Below are 22,242 nucleotides of genomic sequence, written 5' to 3' on the forward strand. Positions count from 1 at the left end.
AAAGGAGGGAAACTAAAATGTAATGCATCATTAAAACAGTAATTTCTAACTGCATTTGAGAAGTCCAAACACTGGCCCTGTCTGTTATCAGGTTTCTATTGAAGCCTCATCACCACAAATATTGACTTTTGCTTTGAGGCATGCGTTCGGAACCACCGCCTCAGATAATGCCGCTGCGTAGTGTTTTCATAATAGATGTGTTATCATGTGGCGTTTGTTTGCTTCCTTCAAAGTCTCTGGGCTTTATCTCCCTCTCAGGCATTTGACTTTCATTCGGTGCAGAGGAAAGTTCACAGGGGCAGGAAATTAATTTAGATCCGCTCGCTCGCTTTCTTTTTTTTCCCATGACAGCTTGCTTATCAGGCGCCCCTCTTTCTCCAGCAGTGGTTAGTTTACAACACTGCACATTGCACCGATTGTTTCCCAGACCTTACTGTGAGCCAGTAAAGACACGTTGGCAAGAAAATGAGTGAGCACAAATGATGTTGAGTCTTGGGGTGGCGGGACTTTTCTTTGGTTTAGTGTAGTGTGCATTTTTAGGTTATGGAAGGAGGAGTGGTAATGTAGGTGGATGAAGGCAGGTGTTTAGCAAGGGAACATTAAAGTGATACTTTGTACAAAGACAAAGGGGGCTCTATTTTGACAAACCTGAAGCAATGATAAATCTTAGCGTTGGCGGTAGCGTTACAGGTTTGGGGTTGTGTCAGAAATATTTTTCCTATTTCCAAAACTGTAATTATGGGCACAGTAGCTGGAGGTGTTTTGTGAAAGGGCTGGATTTTGACGAATAAATACGTTGTGGGAGTGTCGAGGCTTGTCCCCTCACTGACCAATCAGAACGTGCTCCATGGCTAAATATGTGGTTGCTTCAAGTTGTGTATTTAGGTCTTTTATGTATTGCGTTGTCATCAACTCCAATTTGAATGTTAGTCCGTTTATAACCCACGGTTCCTTCAGAAAGTATTCATACCCCGTGATTATTACACATTTTGTTGTGTTACAGCCTGAATTCCAAATGGATTAAATATATGTTTTGCTCACACATCTACACACAATACCCCATAATGACGAAGTGAAAACATGTTTAGACATTTTTGCAAATGTATAGAAACTTTAATACAGAAAAGTTTCATTGACACAAGTATTCACACCAGAGTCAAAACTTTGTAGAAGCACATTTGGCAGCAACTACAGCTGTGAGTCTTTCTGGGTAAGTTTCTAAAAGCTTTGCACACCTGGATTATTCAACATTTGCCCATTATTCTTTTCAAAATTATTCAAGCTCTGTCAAATTGGTTGTTGATCATTGCTAGACAACAATTTTCAGGTCTTGACATAGATTTTAAAGTATATTTAAGTCAAAACTATAACTCGGCCACTCAGGAACATTCACTGTCTTCTTGGTAAAAAACTCAATTGTAGATTTAGCCTCGTGTTTTAGGTTATTGTCCTGCTGAAAGGTGAATTCATCTCCCAGTGTCTGGTGGAAAGCACACTAAACCAGGTTTTCCTCTAGGATTTTGCTTGTGCTTAGCTCCAAATCATTTATTTTTATCCTGAAAACTCCCCAGTCCTTAACGATTGCAAGCATACCCATAACATGGTGAAGCCACCATTATGCTTGAAAATAAGGAGAGTTGTACTCAGTAATGTGCTGTATTGGATTTGCCCCAAACATAACACTTTGTACTCAGGACAAAAAGTTAATTTCTTAGCCAATTTTTTTGCAGTATTACTTTATCGCCTTGGTGCAAACAGGATGCATGTTTTGGAATATTTTTATTATGTACAGGCTCCCTTCTTTTCACTCTGTCAATTAGGTTAGTATAGTGGAGTAACTACAACGTTGTTGATCCATCCTCAGTTTATTCCTATCTCAGTAACTGTTTTAATGTCACCACATGGTAAATCCCTGAGCAGTTTCTACTCGCCGGCAACTGATTTAGTGACTGGGTGTTTTGATACACCATCGAAAGGGTTATTAATAACTTCACCATGCTCAAAGGGATATTCAATGTCTGCTTTTTGTATTTTTACCCATCTACCAATAAGTGCCCTTCTTTGCGAGGCATTGGAAATCCTCCCTGGTCTTTGTGGTTGAATCTGTTTGAAATTCACTTCTTAACTGAGGGAGTTTACAGATTATTGTACAGTATGTGTGGGGTACAGAGATGAGGCAGTCATGAAAAAATTATTACACACAAAGTGAGCCCATGCAACTTATGTTACTTGCTAAGTAAATGTTTACTCCTGAACTTATTTAGGCTTGCCATAACAAAGGGGTTGAATACTTACTGACAGATATTTCAGCTTTTAATTTTTGACCAAATTGTACAAAATTTGAAAAACATAATTTCACTTTGACATTACGGGGTATTGTGTGTAGTGACAAAAAAATTGAAATTGTATCCATTTTAAATTTAGGCTGTAACACAACAAAATGCGTAAAAATACATTTGAATACTTTCTGAAGACACTGTAGTTAGTTAATTAGCCTGCCCCATATTTTCTCAATATTTTGAACATGTTTGCAGTCCACATTGTTCTAATTGCATGGTGTCATGACTGTCCTGTGAGGATCCGAATGGGTCAGATCAGCTGGTCAATGGATGACAGTAACCAGACCCTCTCTCACCCACAGAGGGGAGGAGGGAGCTGCTGGGGGGTTGACAGTTCACACCTTGTTGTAAATTCAAGGAGGGAGAACATCCCACTCCAAATTTCACAGGGAAATGTGTTTTGTCTACACAGAGGTTTACCGCCGAAACTCTAACCCGTTCTAAAGCGAATACTGGAACAATATTGCTAACATAAGAACGTGGGGAATGGTCAGTGGTGAGCTATAGAAAACGAATGTCATATTGGTTTTTATTTTGTGATGTCATTAAAAGTGTTATAAAATAAATACTGTAACTTGGAAAGTATATGCACTACATGTACAAAGTCTCCATCCTCTACATTGCATATGACAAATGATGAAAGTATGTGTTGTTAAGATAGGACTGTGATTTAGGAGCCATGAGATAATTGCATAGACGATTCTCGCACTCTCCTCTGAGATTTGTCTGTTACTGGAACTCTGTGAAGCATTTATTTGGGCTGCAATCTGAGGTGCAGTTAACTCTAATGAAGTTATCCTCTGCAGCAGAGGTAACTCTTGGTCTTCCTTTCCTGTGGCTGTCCTCATGAGAGCCAATTTCATCATAGCACTTGATGGTTCTTGAAATTTTCCGCATTGACTGACCTTCATGTCTTAAAGTAATGATGGACTGCCATTTCTCTTTGATTATTTGAGCTGTTCTTGCCATAATATGGATATGGTATTTTATGGCACACCTGTATAACACGCCTACCTTGTCACAACACAACTGATTGGCTCAAACGCATTAAGGAAAGAAATTCCTCAAATGTACTTTTATCATGGCACACCTGTTAATTTAAATGCATTCCAGGTGACTACCTCATAAAGCTGGTTGAGAGAATGCCAAGAGTGTGCAAAGCTGTCATCAAGATAAAGGGTGGCTACTTTGAAGAATCTCAAATATAAAATATATTTTAATTTGTTTAACTCTTTTTTGGTTACTACATGATTCCATATGTGTAATGTCATCGTTTTGATGTCTTCTCTATTATTCTACAATGTAGAAAATAGTACAAATAAAGAAAACCCTGGAATGAGTAAGAGTGTCCAAACTTTTGACTGGTACTGTATATATCCTCAGAGTTCTATCTCACACATGCTCGGCTGCTTGTGTATCTGAAAGGGGGCTAGCTCGCTGAAAGCTATCATTTCAATTATGTCAACACATCCCCTTCTCTTTCTCCCATCTCCATTTTCTCCCCTTCCTTCTCTGTGCCACAATTCCGCTTTTGTGGACACACTCTCACAGACACACACACAGAACGCCATCCAGGTTCTAGGCCCAGACGAGCGGAACAAAGACACACTTTGAGAGGAAAACAGCATAAAGAAAGTGTGTCTCCATTTCCTCTCTGCTGGGTCTACTTGTGCGCTGGATGACGCAGATGAAAACATGAGAATGTGCTCTTTTGAGGAACGACTTTAAATTCCCTCTAGGAAGAGATGAGAAGCCTCCAAAGAGACAGTGCATTTGTTGCCAATTACTGACTCGAACAGTCCCTTTCCTTTTGAGGGAGAGAGAGAGAAAGAGAGTGAGAGCGAGCAAGAGAAAATGCTCTGTACAGTGTACCTAACCATCGTGAAAACATTGGCTTTTAAATTGCAGAGGAAAAACAGCAGATAAATTGAAGCATGCTATTTTGGTAGGCTGAATGTCTATGGGTACTAGAACATCACACGGGAAATAGAAAGGTAACATTTCATAACCATATTATTAATAACAGCACAAGGAAACAGCATGCCAAGAACATCACATACAGTAGTTCAGATTATCTGAAAAAGTAATAGCTGTATTGTCTAAAATACTAACCTTTAAAATATGTCTACAGTATGTTTCCCAATTTAGCAGAAAAGTCGTTTAGGTACTGTACAGTGCCTTCAGAAAGTTTTCACACCGCTTCACTTTTTCCACATTTTGTTGTGTAGCCTGCATTTAAAATTGGTAAAAGTTTTTGTGTCACTGGCCTACACACAATATCCCATAATGTCAAAGTGAAACTTTGTTTTCAGAAATAATAGAAAATGAAAAGCTGAAATGTCTTGAGTCAATAAGTATTCAACCCATTAGTTATGGCAAGCTTAAATATGTTCAGGAGTAAATATTTCTTAACAAGTCAGATAATAAGATGCATGGACTTTAAACAGTTACAGAGTTTAATGGCTGTGATAGGAGAAAACTGAGGATGGATCAACAACATTGTAGTTACTCCACAATACTAACCTAATTGATTGAAAAGAAAGAAGCCCGTACAAAATAACAAATATTCCAAAATATACATTGTGTTTGTAACATGGCACTAAAGTAATACTTCAAAAAATGTGGCAACGCAATTTACTTTTTGTTATGTTTGGGGAAAATCCAATACAACACATTACTGAGTACCACTCTCCATATTTCCAAGCATAGTGGTGGCTGCATCATGTTATGTGTGTGCTTGTAATCGTGAAGGACTGGGAGATTTTAATGATAAAAAAGAAATGCAATGGACCTAAGCACAGGCAAAATCCTAGAGAAAAACCTGGTTCAGTCTGCTTCCCACCAGACACTGGGAAATGAATTAACCTTTCAGCAGGACAATAACCTAAAACACAAAGCCAAATATACACTGGAGTTGCTTACCAAGAGGACATTGAATGTTCCTGAGTGGCCTAGTTTAGCTTAAATTGACTTGAAAATCTATGGTAAGACTTGACAATTGTTGTCTAGCAATGATCAACAACCAAATTGACAGAGCTTGAAGAATTTTTTTTATAATAAAAAAATATTGTACAATCCATGTCTGCAAAGCTCTTAGAGACTTGTGTGAATAGTTATGTCAATTAGACATATTTTGGTATTTCATTTTCAATAAGTCTGCTAACATTTCTAAAAACATGTTTTCACTTTGTCATTATGGGGTATCGTGTGTAGATGGTTTAGATATTTTTAAATATTTAATCCATTTTGAATTCAGGCTGTAACACAACAACATGTGGAATAAGTCAAGGGGTATGAATACTTTCTGATGTCACTGTATGTGCAGGACATAGTATAGTGATTTGCCGGTCCAGATTTGAATAAAACAGTTGGCCTTCTTACCAACTGACACAGACAGAGGGTGCTGCCAGTGCCAAGTTCATCAGTTCATGTCTGGCATGTTGAGTGGCCTCCTACTATATTCCATTATGCATCAGCCCTCAACATGCCCTTGTCTGGGGTGATATAAATTGCACATACAATACAGCATGTAATTCATTTTAATAAGCTTAGACTGGCTCTACTACATTATGACAGGGGGAAGTATCCCACCCAGGGGACCAGACATTTTACGGTCTTATTTAAAAATATATACAGTATATATATATATATATAATAATTGGGGACTGGGTCAGCATAAAAAAGTTCATTTGAGGAATAACTTAATGAAAACTTAGTACTACACTGTTTTTGTGTCGTGGGTTTCATGTGGGTTCAAATAAACTGTGGAACAGGACAAAATGTTCAACTTCATTTCCTCAGATGTCTTTCTTTATATAAACAGAAAGATCGCTTTAAGTCAGTTTTGACTGAAGGTCTTTACAACTTCAATGCTGATTTAACCGACATCATCTGGTTTACTGATGCTCCAGACAACAATATCCTACAGACCGGCCCCTCATGGACCAGGTGCTGACAGACTGTTACAAACATCCCATTATAACCCACCTGCATGTCGGTTAGGCCCCCACCCAGGACTCCACAGGCCTGTGGTGGAATATGTCCTCCTTAATCTGATATCAGACAACTTCCTTTCCGAGACACAGCATCCAGATTGATGATTATAACACAAAGTGATGGTTCTGAAGTGATGGTTTTCCACCCCGGTGAGAAGATTTGTCTACCTGGCTGAGTTTCTATACTACAGGGGCTTGGACAACGCAAAGCCTCTCTCTGCTCACTCTGTGAGAACTAGATTTAAAAACTAAAGTAACACTTCACATTTACATGACACTGGCCCTTCAACGCATACTAGTCACTAAGTGGGGGTAATTGATGAAGAAAAATAGAGGAACGAATCAACGAAACACATCTGGCAAATCAGTGATTCTGCACCATGACTCTAACTAGTGAGGGATAGGGCTTTGATAGCGTTCCAACCTATTGACTCTAATAGTCATTACCAAGGGGTCTTCTACCTTTTTGTTGGCTGATTGCAATTAAAGCCCATAAATACAGGAGCATGAGCCATTAGGTTGGACCACAGTGGCCCATGTTGAATGATTTAATAAGGGAAAGCAATTGTTCAAATTAAAATCCTACTACAGTTGGCCAGGCATCTGCCCCATGTGCGGTTGGTTGTGTGTGTGAATGATGGAGTGGTTATGCTAAATATGTGTGTTTTTCTTCACAGACATTTATCCATTGAAAAACGGCAAGTGATTGTTTCGACGGTGGAGGTGTCAAATAGTTTAAACACACAATGGATAGTAATGTTGAACGGCTCTCGATGCTGACTTGTTCCTACGGCACCAGAAATATAGTTCATGCAGCCGGCAAGGCGAGTTTGTAGTCAAGTTATTACTAGGGCCCTGTTTTTCCTGATCCTGTCAAGATGCCAGGAAAAACTCTAGGCCCTAATTATAATCAAACAGGAACTTCAAGTCAACCCGCCATAAAAATGACATCACCATTCCCGTCTAGTCTCAAACCATTATTGGAATCATTCTTGAGTCCCTGCCATCTCTTAAAGAGAACACTTGCCCTCCTAGACCCCCCAAATATTCCTGTGATATCCCTGATACAGCATTCAATAGCCCTATTCTATAGATCTCAGCAGAGTTCCAGGGTTTCCACGAACGCAGCATAAACCCGTGGAGTGTGACACCCCATTTCCTTGCCTCACCTTCACTTTTATTAACCTTTACTGTTTACTTAGCTTAGCCGCGGCGCTAATTCATCATCATTCATAATATCTCACGTCTGACAACACATTTTAGGGTCTCAGGGGGCTCCTTTAAGACATTTAAGGTTGAAGGAAAGTTGTTTAAAAGTCTATAGCCTTCAGTATTGGTGTGAAAAGAAAGGGGTCTGCGATAGGGAAGTATCAAAGCTATCAGACAGCAAGTCTAAATGTCAAGCCCGATGCTGTGCTAAAAGCACATTGAGATGATGTGGAGAGGAGGGTAATATTCTCCACACAGTACTCTGACATTGGCCACTCTTATCTGTTTGACTCCTAACCGGAGCTGGCGGGGGTTGAATGAGACCCAGAGCCTGAGATTAGCACTGAAGGTCAAGAGCAAATAAATGTATTTGCCGAAGAGATCCCATCAGCGGGTAACCCTCAGTCCAGCCGTGTTATATACCACCGAACCTTGAGACAATGTTCTGTTCCAAGGGAACTGTCTGGGGATTGCAGCAGGGACATATACGTGGCTCTCTGTGTGTGTGTGTGTGTGTGTGTGTGTGTGTGTGTGTGTGTGTGTGTGTGTGTGTGTGTGTGTGTGTGTGTGTGTGTGTGTGGTGTGTGTTGTGTGTGTGTGTGTGTGTGTTGTGTGTTGTGTTGTGTGTGTGTGTGTCACTAACCTGTCTCTTGGTCACACAGCTGTTCGCAGGGCTCAGTGGTCCTCTGGCCACAGTAATCTCTGACCCACTGGGTGGAGGAGTTCGTCTGGTAATAAAGGGTCAGTTTGGCAGGGTTCAGCCAGTTAGACACATCCAGGAAACTGCCCATGCTCACCACAAAACTGCTTCCTGGAACCAAGAGATAACAGAACACATTTTTACTCATCGCATTTATCTCAGCAGATCATGTAGTGTGAAGTACTACAGGATCATCCATCATTCACTGCTCAGTATAACATATCCAGGTTTATTAAAGTGAAGATTTTTCTACTGCTAACAACCTGGCTGTTCTCTTCTTACTATGGTAGCTGGATATACCATAGAACTGGTTATTCAAACTGGATATTCAATTATGCATTAGTTACAATTTGAAAATAATGAAAATAAAGTTAAGAAGTTAAAAAATATCAATATTATAAGTGTCACGTCCTGACCATAGAGAGCCTTTATTTTCTATGGTGGAGTAGGTCAGGGCGTGACTAGGGGTTAGTCTGGTTTATTATTTCTTTGTGGGATTCTAGTTTTGTTTTTCTATGTTGGTGATTTTGTATGATTCCCAATTAGAGGCAGCTGGTAATCGATGTCTCTAATTGGGGATCATATTTAGGTAGCCTTTTTCCACCTGTGGTTTGTGGGATATTGTTTTGAGTTAGTGCACGTAGCACCTCTGTAGTCACGGTTCGTTGTTTGTTTCGTTCTTTCTTTGTTGTTTTGTGCGTTTTCTAATAAATATTACGTGGAAACCATATCGCGCTGCAGTTTGGTCCGATAATTATTCCAGCGATCGTGACAATAATTCTCGTCTTTTGAAGATACATTTCAATGAACATGTTATCTACAGCACAATTAGCATGCTTAATGAAGGTATTGATGCTACTTCCACTGTAGACTATCTAGTATATTTGCTTATTCTGTCAGCATGTATTCCCTGATGCAGTTTTGACACAGTGGGCATGTTTATGAGAGAGCGAGAGAGCGAGTTGATGGGGGATACTAACCGTCGGCGACAAAGTGTTCAGGCACGTGGAGAGTGACCTTGACAGTGAGAGAGCAGGGGAGCTGTGTGCCGTAAACCACAGCCAGGACACACGTACTGATGGTGATCAACGTCAGAGTGGCTTTGTTCATCGGACTGTGTGGACAACCTGAGGGCAGGGGAAAAAAACTCAGGGAAAATGCAGGGAAAACATGCAAAATATGACTTCAGCTATTAAGACACAACAAGAAATGTATTCAAACCCACACAAAAAACTGGAACATGAACTCTTCTCTTTTCTGAAAATGCCTCTTGAATCTGCACCGTGGCTTAAAAGGATCACCAACATGTCAAAACCGCTGTAGTTGGTCTAAAACTATCAAACAGTTTACTTTCGCACACAATCTTCCTAACACCAAAAATGTACTTTATAACACAACAAACGCTGGTCGCTACAGAGGGTAGTGCGTATGGCCCAGTATATCACTGGGGCCAAGCTTCCTGCCCTCCAGGACCTATATAATAGGCGGTGTCAGAAGAAAGCCCATAAAATTGTCAGAGACTCCAGTCACCCAAGTTATAGATTTCTCTGCTACCGCACGGCAAGTGGTACCGGGGCGCCAAGTCTAGGACCAAAAGGCTCATCAACAGCTTCTACCCCCAAGAAATAAGACTGCAGAACAATTAATAAAATCGCAACCGGATAATTTACATGGACCCCTCCCCCCATCCCTTTTGTACACTGCTGCTACTCACTGTTTATTATCTATGCATTGTCCCTTCACCCCCACCTACATGTACAAATTACCTCAATTAACCTGTGGCCCTGCACACTGACTCGGTACCGGTGCCCCCTGTATATAGCCTCGATATTGTTATTCTAATTGTAGAAGTTTTTATTATAACTTTTTATTTTATTCTACTTGGTAAATCTTTTCTTAACTCTTCTTGAACTACACTGTTGTTTAAGGGCATGTAAGTAAGCATTTCACGGTAAAATCTACACCTGTTGTATTCGGTGATGTGACAAATAAAGTTTGATTTGATTCATTCTAGCTTTGTGAAAAACAAAAACAAAAACACAGCAGATAATCCCGTTAGCTTCCGGCTCCTGTAGATGTACACAGTTAGGTTGAGTTGTTGTGTTTTGATTGGAGTTTTGGCCATGAGCTCTGAACCATCCAGGGTTCTTTCTAAACTGATTTATGAACAGTATAATGGCTGGAGTCCAGCAGAGGCAATTCATTGCCATGATAAAAGATGAGTTAAGAAGGCCCAGCCTCTTTCCACCAGTACGACATCTAGTGTCGCTGAAAAATGACACCATCACCTCTGACAGTGTTAGAGATGGCTTGTTTTGGATGCACTTTGGGTTTCTGTAAACTTCTCTCCACATTGGGGAGAAAGGCATCTGAAATGATGATGAATGATCTCCCATAGAGTGACATTTATCCTAGCAGGTAGGTGTCATTTTAAGTGCTAGCTTACCAGTCACCAAGGTGAGGGCATAGCTGTTATTGAGAGTCAATTAACTGCCTGCTCTTTGCTTCTCAATGACGTGTAATGACACCACTTTACTTTTCCTTCCAGTTAAAGAATAGCTTGTTACCTTGACATATACCTAATTTCAACTCCTGAAATCACATTTCTGAAAACATCCTTACACATATGGCTCATACAGTGCCCGTGTTACATTACAGTAGCTGCTATTTCCAGCAAATGGGGGAATGATTGCTATGGAAGTGCTGGAGATTTTCACCTTAATTTCATAGGAAAGGATAGGAAAGTAAGGTGAAACATGATTCAGAACACCCACTAATGAGAATCTCAGTACAGTGGGGGAGTGGAGAAGTTAGACAAGGGGGATCTATGGATCTGATGCTATGAGGCTCTTAGACTGAGGCTGATAAAAAAACACTTCAATCACTTGGGTGGATGGACAGTAATGATCCCCACTGCCTACATTCACTGGACTCGTGTGTGTGTGTGTGTGTGTGTGTGTGTGTGTGTGTGTGTGTGTGTATGTGTGTTGTGTGTGTGTGTGTGTGTGTGTGTGTGTGTGTGTGTGTGTGTGTGTGTGTGTGTGTGTGTGTGTGTGTGTGTGTGTGTGTGTGTGTGTGTGTGTGTGTGTGTGTGTGTGTGTGTGTGTGTGTGTGTGTGTGTGTGTGTGTGTGTGTGTGTGTGTGTGTGTGTGTGGAGAGTGAGTGAGTGAGAAGAGAGTATAGACAGAGATAGAAACAGGACAAGAGGAAAAGAGGGAGAAAGAGATACAGAAATTGAGGGGGAACAGAAATTGAGAGATCTGGATGTATCTAATGACCCTGCCATCTCAGCCGGACTGGAGCAGTGGGTGTCTATGACAACAGCTCCCCGGCAACTAATCTCATCTGTGTGAACACTCAGGAATGATTAGGTCTGTGAGGAGGCCCTCAATTACTGTAAAAGCCCACAAAGTACACTAACAGATGCACACACACGGCCACACGCCCACACATCCACACAAGGGATGATAGGTTGGGAACATATATATGGACGCTCACACACTCATTCACACACAGAAAACGGCATAAAGGGAAGCAAACACACAAACACACATACACACTAGCCAACTGCAAACATAACTACATAATGCTAAATGCACACATGCACAGTAGGTACGCACACGCACACAAACAATATGAATTTGTACCACACTCAATCAACTCCCTCTCTCTCTTTCACTCTGACTCGAGTCCCTCCCTCGAGTCAGAGTGAGTCTAAGTGTCCTTTTATAGAGCAGTCTGTAGTGCAGCCAACAGCTAAGATAAGCTTACAGGCATAATACTAGCAACGCACATGCTCCACCCACCTGAGTTCCTTTTCAGCCATCTATTTCCTGTGTTCGAGTGGTGCAGAATACACTTGTCACTTAAATGTGGCTGTATTGATTGCTTTCATGTTACGCCTGCGACTCTTTCATACTCTTGGTTGTGCCTGATGCTTTTTTCCCATTAACGTAACAACCACGGAAATGTTTGTAATGACCTGTCAAACACACTCCAGTAATGGCTGAAATGGGCTCAATGGAATACATTGTCTTACCATTGAATCTATAAGAACGCTAAAGCTTTGTCGGGGATTTAACATATAATCTTGCCACTTACAACACAAGAAAGAGAAGAAAGATAACTTTATTTTGGTGGGTATTAATTTTTGTGGAATTTCAAAAGGAATCATTTAATACAGTTGAAATATTTGCAAATTGGATGCTCTGAAATGAGAGCAACTTCCAAAAATGAACACTCGGATTATAGTGATATTATGAATGATCTCGCAAACAATGTAATGTATGTATAGATAGGTGTAATCCAAGGGTATCATGCTATTGACACACTTGCTGAATTACGCAAGAGAACAGTATTTAATGAGGTGTGCAGGTAGACAGCAAGTGTTTGGTGGTTGCAGCCCTATTCCACCCATTTATGTAAATGTGTTCATTCATATATGCAAATATAGCACGGTGTATTAATCAAATGTTGCATAAAAAAATATAAACCAAATACCTGGTACAATAAGCAAATGTATATATGATTGCATACAAAAGGTGACATTTTACAATGAATTGAATACCTGAAATACCACCAAAATCCCTGAACTCCATTCATTATTTGTCCGTGCCAGTAAAATGTTTTGTGTGCTATAATTAAATCAATATCTGGTGGATTATAAATTCAAAAAGTTTGGAGTATCTGCATCCATTGTCCAACTGTTGCATTTATTATAATTGTTTTTAAAACCTTTTAACAATTTCAATGACCGTTGCTAATAATAAGGATAATAATTAACAATCATAATTTGATCACTCTTTTGTTGCTGAGAATTTCCCTGCACAGCGGGAAATGAAAACTTGTAGTGATTTTGAGGTTTGATTTGACCTAATAAAAAATGGATCAACCCCTACAAAAACTGTCCATTCTTTATAATGCAAAGGCACACACTCACAAACATACAAAAAAGAAAGGGGTGCACATTCACAAGGACATTCGAGAACACAAACACACACACAGGCACAAAGGCGCACACACAATACTATCAAATGGCAGTTTGGTTATGCAGACTAAATCATGGCATCCATTAAGGCATCTTATTCAGCTTGCTTATCATTCAGACTCCATTTTCTTCAGCTCATGTATCTGCTGAGTGTCATGATGGTGCTAGAGATCCATCTTAACACCACTCTGGGGATAACAACGTCTTCACTGCTTCCAGCTACGCAAACAAATCCAAATATATATATTTCTACTTCAGTCGACTTAGTCCCTGCCATGCTCCCCAACAGTCACATTGCATTTTAACATCTCCTTCGCTGTCAGAAACAATCAATTGATCTGTCAGCCACATTTGCAGTTGCACTGTTATTTTTGCTGTTACTAAATTGTTCTGTTTTTAAAGTAGATTTGGAGTTCACCCAATGGTGAAAGATCCTCTGGTGGTAGGATTTTGTTTGTTCAATGGCTTCGGCTGCTTCAGTGCAAATTTAGCTGAAGTTCATGGAGACTCAATATTTTATATTAGACAGAAACATTTTCATTCACTGGTCTATCTAAACTCTGGTTTGGTTCTGTCAGTGATAGAAAATTAGCTAATGGGGTTGACATCTGGTTGAATTTGGAAAATGAGACTCATTTGCATAGCAGCCTGTCCCAGGGCTGGGTCAAGGGAGTTGATACTGGATTTTTGAAATCCTCAAGTTTCTCAGCAAAGTTTGTAGTCAGTACTGAGAACATCAGCAGGCATATTTTTATCAATTGTCCACTTGAGAGCAAGCTGCTGTGCAAATGCACTTAAAGGTGTGACATTAGTGCTAGTACAAACTCGGACCCAGGCGCAGAGAAACAAAGGGTAAATCCAGAATATTTACTTAAGGTCTTCATAGCAAAACATCAAAGCAAGGGCCCACGAGAACACTGAACATAACATGAGACCTGACCAGTCCACAGAGGAACCTAAATAGTCATCCAGCAGGTGATCCCAATAAGCCCAATCAGGGTCACCTGGATCACCCGGGACCACCCCCCAAAAGATCCCAATAAGCCCAATCAGGGGTCCCCCCCCCCCCCCCCCCAAGCATTCCACCAGGGGTAGCTGAACATCGACGGAAGTCCCGAATGAATCCGGGGACCAAAATGTCCCGGGCTGGAACCCCAGAACATTCCTCAGGCCCGTAACACTCCCAGTCCACGGGATACTGAGTCCCTCGCCGGAACTGACGACGGGAGAGGATGCGTCACACCATGTAGGCTGGTTGTCCCGCTAGCATGCGAGGCGGAGGTGGAGGTCGAGTGGCCGGAACCAGAGGACTGAACACCACAGGCTTGAGTCTGGAGATGTGGGATGAACCCTCATGGACCGGGGAAGACGAAGACGACAGGCCACTGGGTTCAAGAACCTTGAATGGCCCAATGTACCGGGGAGCCAACTTCCTAGATTCCACGCGTAGAGTCAGATCCCTAGTAGACACCAGACCATCTGGCCTGGATGCAGGAGGGGAATCAGGTGGCGATGATGGTTGGCCTGTCGTTGAACCCGAGCTGAGGACCTCAGGAGCGCTGACCGAGCCCTCTTCCAGGTCCAGCGGCAACGAGAGATGAGGCATTGAGCGGAAGGAACAGTCACTTCAATCTCCTGATCTGGAAACAGGGGGGGCTGATAACCGTACAACACCTGGAATGGTGACAGGCCAGTGGAGGAACACTGGAGAGTGTTGTGTGCATACCCCACCCAAGGAAGGTGCTGACTCCAAGTGGCGGGGTTTGCGGACACACAGCACCGTAAGGCGGTTTCCAGATCCTGGTTCACCTGCTCAGTTTGACCGTTGACCTGAGGGTGATAACCCGAGGACAGACTGGCTGATGACCCCAGAAGAGTACAGAATGCCCTCCAAAATCTGGAGGCAATCTGGGTGCCACGGTTGGCGACTATGTCCAGAGGAAGTCCATGAAGGCGGAAAACATGCTGAATGACTAGCTGAGCAGTCTCGCGTGCAGATGGAAGCTTAGGCAGGGGACTGAAATGTGCCATCTTGGAAAAGCGGTCTGCAATGACCAGGATGGCCGTGTGTCCCTCTGAGGATGGAAGGCCCGTGATGAAATCCATAGAGAGATGGGACCAGGTTCAAGAAGGTGTTGACTGCGGATGAAGAAGCCCCAGAGGCTGCTGACAAGGAGTCTTGTTCCGGGCGCATGTCGGACAGGCAGCCACAAAGGTTCGAGTGTCCACCTCCGCCGAGGGACACCAAAACCTCCTCCTCAAACTCTAGTGTTCGCTGCCCTCCCGAATGAGAGGTGGGACGCGACGAGTGAGTGCACTTGTTCCAAGAGGAACAAAAAGTCTGTTAGGTGGACAGCCATCTGGAACTGCCTCCCTACCTTGCGCCTCCCTCACTACAGTCTCTATACCCCAGGACACCGGCGCGAGGATGAGCGGCCTGGGAATGATGGATTCAAGCGGCCGATCCTCGCTGGGGAACTGGCGAGAAAGGGCATCCGGCTTCACGTTCTTAGACCCCGGACGGTAAGATAACGTGAATCTGAACCGAGTGAAGAAGAGAGCCCTACGAGCCTGACGGCGTTTGAGGCATTTAGCCTCCTGGATGTAGGCCAGGTTCTTGTGGTCAATCCAAACTGTAAAGGGATGTTCCGAGTGCCGCCACTCCTCCAAAGCCAGTTTGACCGCAAGAAGCTCCCGAATGCCGACACCATAGCTTCTCTCCGCTGGAGTGAGACGCCTGGAGGAGAAGGCACAGGGATGAAGCTTTTGGTCTTTCGCCGAGTGCTGAGACAGAACCGCCCCCACGCCAACGTTAGAGGCATCCACCTCTACCACGAAGGGAAGAGAAGGATCTGCATGAACGAGACTGGGTGCAGAAGAAAACCGACATTTCAGGTCCTGGAATGCCTTCTCAGCATCAGGGGTCCAGCATACATGCCCAGCCGAGTCCTTGGTGAGCATTGTCAATGGCGCCGCCACAGCACTAAAGTTTCTCACAAATCTCCAGTAGAAATGAGCAAAACCCCAAAAACGCTGAACTTGCTTGACCGTGCTGGGTCACGGCCAGTTGACCAAGGCTCCTACCTTTTGGGAGTCCATCAGTACATAGCCCTGTGACACGATGTACCCGAGGAAGGAGATCTGAGGAACGTGAAACTCACACTTTTTGGCCTTCATGAACAAGTGATGAGCGAGGAGTCTTTGAAGGACCTGGCGGACATGTTGGACATGTTCAACCATGGACCTGGAGAAGATGAGGATGTTATCTAGGTACACAAACTGGTGAAGGAAGTCGCGCAGCACATCACTAACCAAGGCCTTGGAAAACGGCTGAAGCATTAGTAAGTACAAACGGCATGATCCCGGTACTCATAATGTCCATTAGGAGTGTTGAACGCTGTCTTCCATTCGTCTCCCTGTCTGATGCGCACCAGATAATACGCATTCCGTAAATCCAATTTAGAGGAAACCGTAGCTCCTTGGAGTCTCTCAAAAGCTGATGACATAAGAGGAAGGGGGTAACGGTTCTTGATGGTAATGTTATTTAAACACTGGTAATCGATACAGGGACGTAATCCCACATCCTTCTTCTCAACAAAGAAAAACCCCGCTCCTGCAGGGAAACGTCGATGCCTGCAGCTCGAAGGCCAGTGAGCATTGGAGCAGGAACCCACGACACCTCCCAGCATGCCCCTCATAGCGCTCCAGTGCCGGGAGATGAGGCTCCCGAGGGGAGGAAGATGATGAGCTGGTAGGAAGCGGAGGGTTAGAAACTGCCACAGGTGCAGCAGTAGCTGCTCCTGTCTGTCTTGTCTGCAGAGTGAACACAAGAGTTCCTAAATCCTCCGACAATGTCTTCAGGCGTGCCTCATGGCGACCAATCACTGTTCCATGGTGAGTGAGAGCCGACCGTAAGTTGTGGAGTTCGGAGTGTCCCTCGGACGACGGAGACATCTCTGCTGCGTCCATTTTGTGGCTCAGGTTTACTGTGACATTCGTACGAACTCGGACCCAGGCACAGAGAAACACAGCAGGCAGAGGTAAGGGTAAATCCAGAATATTTACTTAAGGTCTTCATAGCAAAACAACAAAGCAAGGGCACACGAGAACACTGAACAAAACATGAGACCTGAGCAACTGGCCCAGTCCACAGAGGAACCTGGTGATCCCAATAAGGCCAATCAGGGTCACCTGGAAACTAGAAGTAACCAAAGGGTGCTCTCCAGTGGCAACCTCAGGTAGTACACTCAAGGGAGAACCTGACTTGTGACAAAAGGCCCCCATCAGAAGCCAATGCTTCCCCTATTTCAAAGTCATTCCTGTCCTATAGTGGACATTTTTATTTAGCTTCCACCTCCGAAGAATGATCCAGGCTGCTAATACATATTCACGAATTGGGGGTGGGAACATTGTGGTGATTTCCACATCACAACAAATAACAAGCAATAGGGCACTGATAGCTGTCAGTGTAGCTAGCTAGCATGCTAACCTTATCCAGATAGCTAATGTCATCTGTTGTTGCTACACCGTATTCAAAGCATTAGCCAGCTGGCTGGGCTATGGCTGGTTCTGGAGCTGGATTTGTCATAAGCATTTTTGGAAAACTTTGCCACAGATGGATAGGGGAAGCCAGTATCTTTGACTTTGTCATCTATTGTTGGATTTTCCATACATTGTGGCCGCGAATCTGCCATAGAAATAGAAAGAATAAGATGAAGTTTGGTAATATGAATAGCCAAACTATTTAATGGTTTGGACTACAGACATGCTTTTCTACATTGTAATGTGCATGGTGCAACCTTTGGTAGACAGCTGGCAGGCTATTCAGCTGCACTACAGCAATGCCAAGCCCTGGCTCTCGTAGGTAGGGGAAGTGAAATGATAGGCTGCAATGACTTTGCTCATGATGCATGCCTTAAACGATATGTAACAACACCCTGAGCGCATCAGACACGAAATGAAACACCAATACAAATGTAACAACAGCACAAAAGAAATGAACAAGATAGTGGAATTTTCTTTCACGGGTGCCTTTTCATTATAGGATAGACACTTGTGATTTCTAGCTGCACCAATCAAGGCAGCGATAAAGGCAGTGGAGCGTGGTCAAAACTATTCATCTTGGGCCCACGGGGGGCGGGGTTCCAAAATGTAGTCATATCACAAGCAATTTTACCATTTCTAAAGTTTTTTTTTTTTATACAAACTAGCTAACAAATAAGTGAAACTTAACAAATGATCTAATGATTATCTATTATTGCTCAGCTCAGTCACGACTCAAGAATAGAAAGAACTTTGCAGGCGTTTCTGATTAATAAACAATGCCATGTTGGTGGGTGGTAACATTCAAATAAAACCCAGCCCTGGGAAAAAAAATACACTGAAAACTATTAGCACGTCATATCATAGGGAAAACACTGCATTGGCACGGAAATTATATGAAGTTACCATTTCAGAGTTCCCACTTCAACCTCAAATATATCATACAATGACTTGACTTAAATCATTGTGCAACATCGTGGGTAAGCTATGGGCATTGTCTTTCAGTTGAAAAAAAGTTCATTTACACTCTTGTGAGTGTTTAAGAAAGCACATAGCAGAAAAGGGGAAATTACTCTTGAAATCCACTTTGATTGAATTCTAGCCATAGTCGCCTCTTTCCACACACATTTATGAACAATGACACACACATGCGTGTTCACAAACACACACGTTAACGCACGCACACACATACAGACACACCCAGGCCTTCTCCAGTCTCACCTCTGCTGCGCCGGCGTCCCCTGTGCTGCTCTGTGTAGAACTTCAGCTGGGTCTCATCGTCACCCTCTGACCCAGAGTCTCCTTGGCGACCAAACACACTACCAGCCACTGGAAGAGGAGAGGATTGGGTCAAAAATGTATTGTGTGCCATCACTGACAAGAGGCTTCAATATAATCTAAAAGCAGGACATCATTGGGAAACACATTCTTTACATCATTGGGAAAGAATATGAGGCTCTTGACATTATTTCAATGACAACTTCAAAACTTATGAAAGACAGTGAATTCAGTTATTTTCACCATTGAAAAGAGCAGTGACGTGGTAATGGAGAATGGTTGAGAAGTAATATCATGTTTTGATATGTGGGAAGTTATGTATCCATCCTGGGGAGAATGAGGTGAACTGAGGACTGAGGTGAATAGACTGATATTTGAATACCCAGACACTGTTCAAAACCATTGGCTGTGCCACGACTGAAACTGCCATTACAGTGTCTGTCTGGGATGGACTCACACAATGTATTTTTGGAGACAGCTAGTTACAATCAATAACACACCACATTAAACCAATTTTCTTTTAATGTTCCCTCTTCCTTCTTCCCACAGCCACCAACTACGCCTATACAATACTCACTGACCCATCAAGATCCACTTATCCAAAACAATTGGTAGACTACAATAAAGCAAACATAATTCTTTAGTTTCCAATGACCCTGAATTTCCCACTCACAACATTTAAGTTATTTAGCAGATGCTCTTATACAGGACCAAGTAGGGTTAAGTGCCTTGCTCAAGGGCACATCAACAGATTTTTCAACTAGTAGACTCGGGGATTTGAACCAGCGGCCCTTCATTAACTGGCCCAACTCACTTCACCGCTAAGCTACCTGCAGGCCATTGAAAGTAAACTGCATTAAAACTCTAATTGTTTACTCTAAGGCCTATTCAAAGTTTCTCAACTCCTCCTAAAATCATTTTGCTTAAATCTAATCTCTCAAGGACTACAAACACAATCTCTCCGTAAAGAAGAAAGGCTGTGAGAAACTAAAAGCACAATTACCACAAAATGCCTAGGCTTACCTGTCTTTGGGGCAAGCCGTTTCATGTTGTGTTGTGAATTAGTAAATCTACTTGAAACACCGGATTAAATGTGCCAATTTGCCGCCTCGCGGAAAAGCGCACCAAAGAGACAGAAGCGCATAGAGCTTTCACACGCAGGTCCTTGGAATTAATTATGTTTAGGGAAAACAAAATTAGCCTTTCCATCAATTAGGAATTTGATGGCAAGGTTTTCTTAGATGTCTCACTTTGTGAAATGTTCAGGCTGGCAGGACAATTGAACGCTTTGGAATAGACAAGCTGTTTGCCTGATTGCATGGGCTCGCTCGGTGCACACTTCAAGGTGTGTTATGGAGTGGAGCACTTGAAAGGCATGCTCCCTGTTAACCCTTGAATAAAGCTATTGCAGCACACATACAATGTATGATGAACTGCAGAATCAGAATGCAGCAGGAAGCCTTAGGACGATAAGAGACCAAACCTTCACCATAACAAAGAGAAACAATATACACAAAGTATACCAAACATTAAGAACATCTTACTAATATTGAGTTGCACCCCCCCCCCCCCCCCCCCTTGCCCTCAGAACAGCCTCAATAGAACCCCACAGTGGACGTGTCATAATACCCATAAAAACCTGAACAAAAATATAAAAGCAACATGCAACAATTTCAAAGATTTTACTGATTTATAGTTCATATAAGGTAATCAGTCAATTTAAATAAATGAATTAGGTCTATGGATTTCACATGACTGGGCAGGGGTGCAGCCATGAGTGGGCCTGGGAGGGCATAGGCCCACTCACTAGGCAGCCAGGCCCAGCAAATCAGAATGAGTTTCACCCCACAAAAGGGCTTTAGTACAGAAATACTCCTCAGCTCATGAAACATGGAACCAACAATTTACATGTTGCTTTTATATTTTTGTTCAGTGTATTTATAAAAGGTTAGGGCAACCCCCTGAATTCCTTACAGTATTATACAGTAGGCTATATCCCACTGTTCAACATTAGCAGGAAGCCAAGTTAAATGATTGTGATACAAAGTTAGAAAACAATTCAAGACAACAACAAACCAAAGGGTACAAAATCTAAAGGATTAGACCTACAGTAAGTAGGCATTCCATGACCAATTCTGTATTTGGCAAAATTGACCAATTGTCTTCACACAGGTATATAGTCACCTCCCCCATGGCCTTGTAAACACCTTGGTGCATTCTAAAATGGCCCACAATCTAGCGGGATTTAATTATTTTCAGTTAAAAGATAGGCAAAACACCTTTGTGAATCATAATCATGCCTAAGGCATACATAACACTGGGTAAACACATATACCGATCATACAGTATATACAGTGGAGTACTTGTATCAACAACATATTCACTAATTAGCAGGAGACAGGACAGACAAGTGAAGCACGGCAACGTAAACAAAAAAAATATCTATATGAAAATGAAAAGAGAGTAAATGAAATAAAGAAAACATCGACCTTGTCAGTAGGCTATTGGTGAGTGTTTATGAGCTCCTCAACACTGCATCCACTCCACTACAGGATAGGAACGAAACCTTTGGGTAGAAATTTGAGTCTGCCTAGTTCAATCTTACCTTGGTAGCCTAAACCATAGGGATGTTCCCTCATTCTCTGAACATTTGTTTCTCGTTCTCTCCATCCCACAGTGTTCATGTTTAACACACCGTATTCTAACATGATGCATACATTTATACCCAATTTTACAGCACATTGAGTCCTTTTCCAAATAAACCAGTTTGTGGGCAACAGAGCAAAATAATGACTCAAACTTTTCCAGAAAAAACTTTTAACTACAAGTCAAATCTTTATGACGCAGACAGTCCTTCACGAGTTCTGGCTTGTAATATTCATGCAGTCAATAAAATAAGGTATTTAATCTACCTTTGCTTGACGTTTGCCAAGAAAAAAAGGTTTGGGTGAGATAAAATACCTCTCCATCATTGGCAATAAAACCAGCCACGCTTTAGAGGAACAGTAGGCGTATTTCAGATCAGGAGAAACACAATTTCCTACGTGTCTGTCCAACTGTGACATCTGACAACAAAAATAGGTAACTTATGTCAGTGTGATGTTTTATCTTTTCCGTTATTACACCAATACAGAGTTGTGCTCCCTTTCTCAAAATAGTTGAGAAAAACAAATAGCCTACAGCAGTGGGCAA

At 42.3% G+C, this 22,242-nt stretch overlaps 1 protein-coding gene across 1 annotated transcript in view; it reads right to left on the reverse strand.

Annotated features, from left to right (window-relative positions):
- Positions 1-22,242, reverse strand: part of LOC111964034 (astrotactin-2) — a 798,238-nt gene that overhangs the window by 596,864 nt on the left and 179,132 nt on the right. The window contains exons 5-7 of the mRNA XM_023987704.3: positions 18,994-19,101; positions 9,224-9,370; positions 8,187-8,354 (exon numbers count right to left, since the gene is read on the reverse strand). Coding sequence (XP_023843472.1) covers positions 8,187-8,354; positions 9,224-9,370; positions 18,994-19,101 — 423 coding nt within the window. The remainder of the gene's footprint in view (positions 1-8,186; positions 8,355-9,223; positions 9,371-18,993; positions 19,102-22,242) is intronic.

Source organism: Salvelinus sp. IW2-2015, linkage group LG5 (assembly GCF_002910315.2).
Source record: "Salvelinus sp. IW2-2015 linkage group LG5, ASM291031v2, whole genome shotgun sequence".
Lineage (NCBI taxonomy): Eukaryota > Metazoa > Chordata > Actinopteri > Salmoniformes > Salmonidae > Salvelinus > Salvelinus sp. IW2-2015.